General features: G+C 63.4%; 1 protein-coding gene across 1 annotated transcript; it reads left to right on the top strand.

Moving 5' to 3' along the window:
- The first annotated feature begins 283 nt into the window (after positions 1–283).
- Positions 284–1538, top strand: LOC107130527 (uncharacterized). Its single transcript, XM_015454347.3, is given in 3 exon segments — positions 284–545; positions 548–790; positions 793–1538. Coding segments are annotated over 3 exon segments (1251 nt in total).
- The last annotated feature ends 515 nt before the right edge of the window (positions 1539–2053 follow it).

Consider the following 2053-nt stretch of genomic DNA (forward strand, 5'->3'; position numbering starts at 1 on the left):
AACGTTCATTGCTATAGTGGGCAGTTGCCTCCCAACCAGGGATGGTCACCCCTTGCCCGGGGACAGTCACCCTCCCGGAATGGAGCTTCATTTCTCGGGGCTGGGAATCACCCTGGATCCTTCCCCACCCAGGGTGCTCTTGGGCCATCTGAGGGCTCCTGGGTCATTTTGGGCCATCTGAGGGCTCCTGGGTCATTTTGGGCCATCTGAGGGCTCCTGGGTCATTTTGGGCCTTCTGAGGGCTCCTGGGTCATTTTGGGCCATCTGAGGGTCCCTGAGCCCAATGACACTTCTGCCCAGGCTCGTGCGGCTGGAGGAAGCCGCCAGGCAAGGTCCCCTCCATGCCCTGGTGCAGCCTGGCCTGGGAGAGAGGAGGCCCCAGCCACGCCGAGAGCAAAGACAGGGCAGAGTTTCTCGGACGTGGCACCGGGCCAGGGAGCCCCTCACGGCTGCAGGGGTTCTCCACGGACTCAGCCATCTGGGGAGAGCAGCCCAGAGCCCTCGGGCCTCCTGCCGTATTCTGTGGCCTGGGACTTGGGGGGACCCATGAGGACACTGGGACACCGCTGAAGGGAGGTGCAGACAGTGTGTACTGGCGTTTCCGGGGACCGAGCCCAGAAGGAGCGGGACAGCCACCTCCTGGCCTGGAGGAAAATCCTGCTCCCTGGCAAGAAAACCACCCTAGAGGAACGGGGTTGGGGTGCCGGAGGCTTTCCTCAGGCGGCCGCCCCTTTCCTCCTCCAGAAGCAGGGCAGGAAAAGAGCATTCCGCCCAGGCAGCGAAAACCCCAGCTCGGCCCCTCCCGCCCCACCAGAGGCCGCCTGGAGGCACGGAGTTCCGGCCGGGATGAGGCCTGGGAAGCCCAGCGACTCACAGGCCACGGCTGCTTCCCTCTGCGAGGAAAGAAAAGTCCCTGCAGAGCGGCCCTCGGCTCAGGCTGCGGTGCCCAAGCAGAGGAAGGGAGCGTGCTTGCAGATGCCTCCTGCTGGGAGCCTGCCACCCCCGCCACACCCTGCGCAGGGACAAAGCTCTCGGTGGCTGTGGCGGGGACACACCGCGTGCGGGTGGCTGCAAGCCAGCAGCCCCGAGCGGCCCCTCCCGCTAGACTCCCAGCCTGGGCCCTCTGTCCTCCAGGCAACGAGAACATGTATGCCTCGCTTTTCAGAGACTCGGGTTCTTGGAACTTACACCCTCTTGGGTTTGCTATTTTTACCCACCCTGAGCCTTCCGGTCTCCATGGCGACGCCTCCAAACAGCAGATTCCAGGCGGCAATGACGTCATCTCTCCCTTTCCTGCCGCCCAGGCCTCGGAGGCACTGCTGCCTGGGGCCGGGGGTGGGGGTGGGGGGCTGCAGGGCTTCCCTGGCCCCCTCCCATACCTGCCTCACGCTCCCCCAAGCAGCGACTCAAGGCCTGCGGGCCACGGCTGGGCCTCTCCTGACTCCAGCTTGCCCGTCTGTCCTTGGGGGCAGCGTCCTTCCTTCTCTTGGCCCCTTGGAGCAGCTCTGCGGGAGCCCTGCAGCAGCCCAACGGATTGAATGCAAAAGACAGCCACCCTCCTGCTCCAGATCCTGGGAGGAGGCTGCAGGCTGCCGCTGAGACAGCAACCTGCCTGGCCTGGGAAGCTCCTTGCGGCCCCAGCATCAGAAGCTTGCTCTTGGCACCGTGGCTCACTCCTGTAATCCCAGCACTTTGGGAGGCCCAGGCGGGCAGATCATGAGGTCAGGAGATCGAGACCATCCTGGCTAACACAGTGAAACCCTGTCGCTACTAAAAATACAAAAAAACAAATTAGCTGGGCATGGTGGTGGGCGCCTGTAGTCCCAGCTACTTGGGAGGCTGAGGCAGGAGAATGACGTGAACCCAGGAGGCGGAGCTTGCAGTGAGCTGAGATCACACCACTGCACTCCAGCCTGGGCGACAAAGCAAGATTCCGTCTCAAACAAAAAAGTAGCAGCAGCAGCTTGGTCTCGGCCAGGCGCGGTGGCTCACGCCTATAATCCCTGCACTTTGGAAGGCCAAGGCGGGTGGATCACCCGAGGTCAGGAGTTTG

This window comes from Macaca fascicularis, chromosome 1 (assembly GCF_037993035.2).
Source record: "Macaca fascicularis isolate 582-1 chromosome 1, T2T-MFA8v1.1".
NCBI lineage: Eukaryota > Metazoa > Chordata > Mammalia > Primates > Cercopithecidae > Macaca > Macaca fascicularis.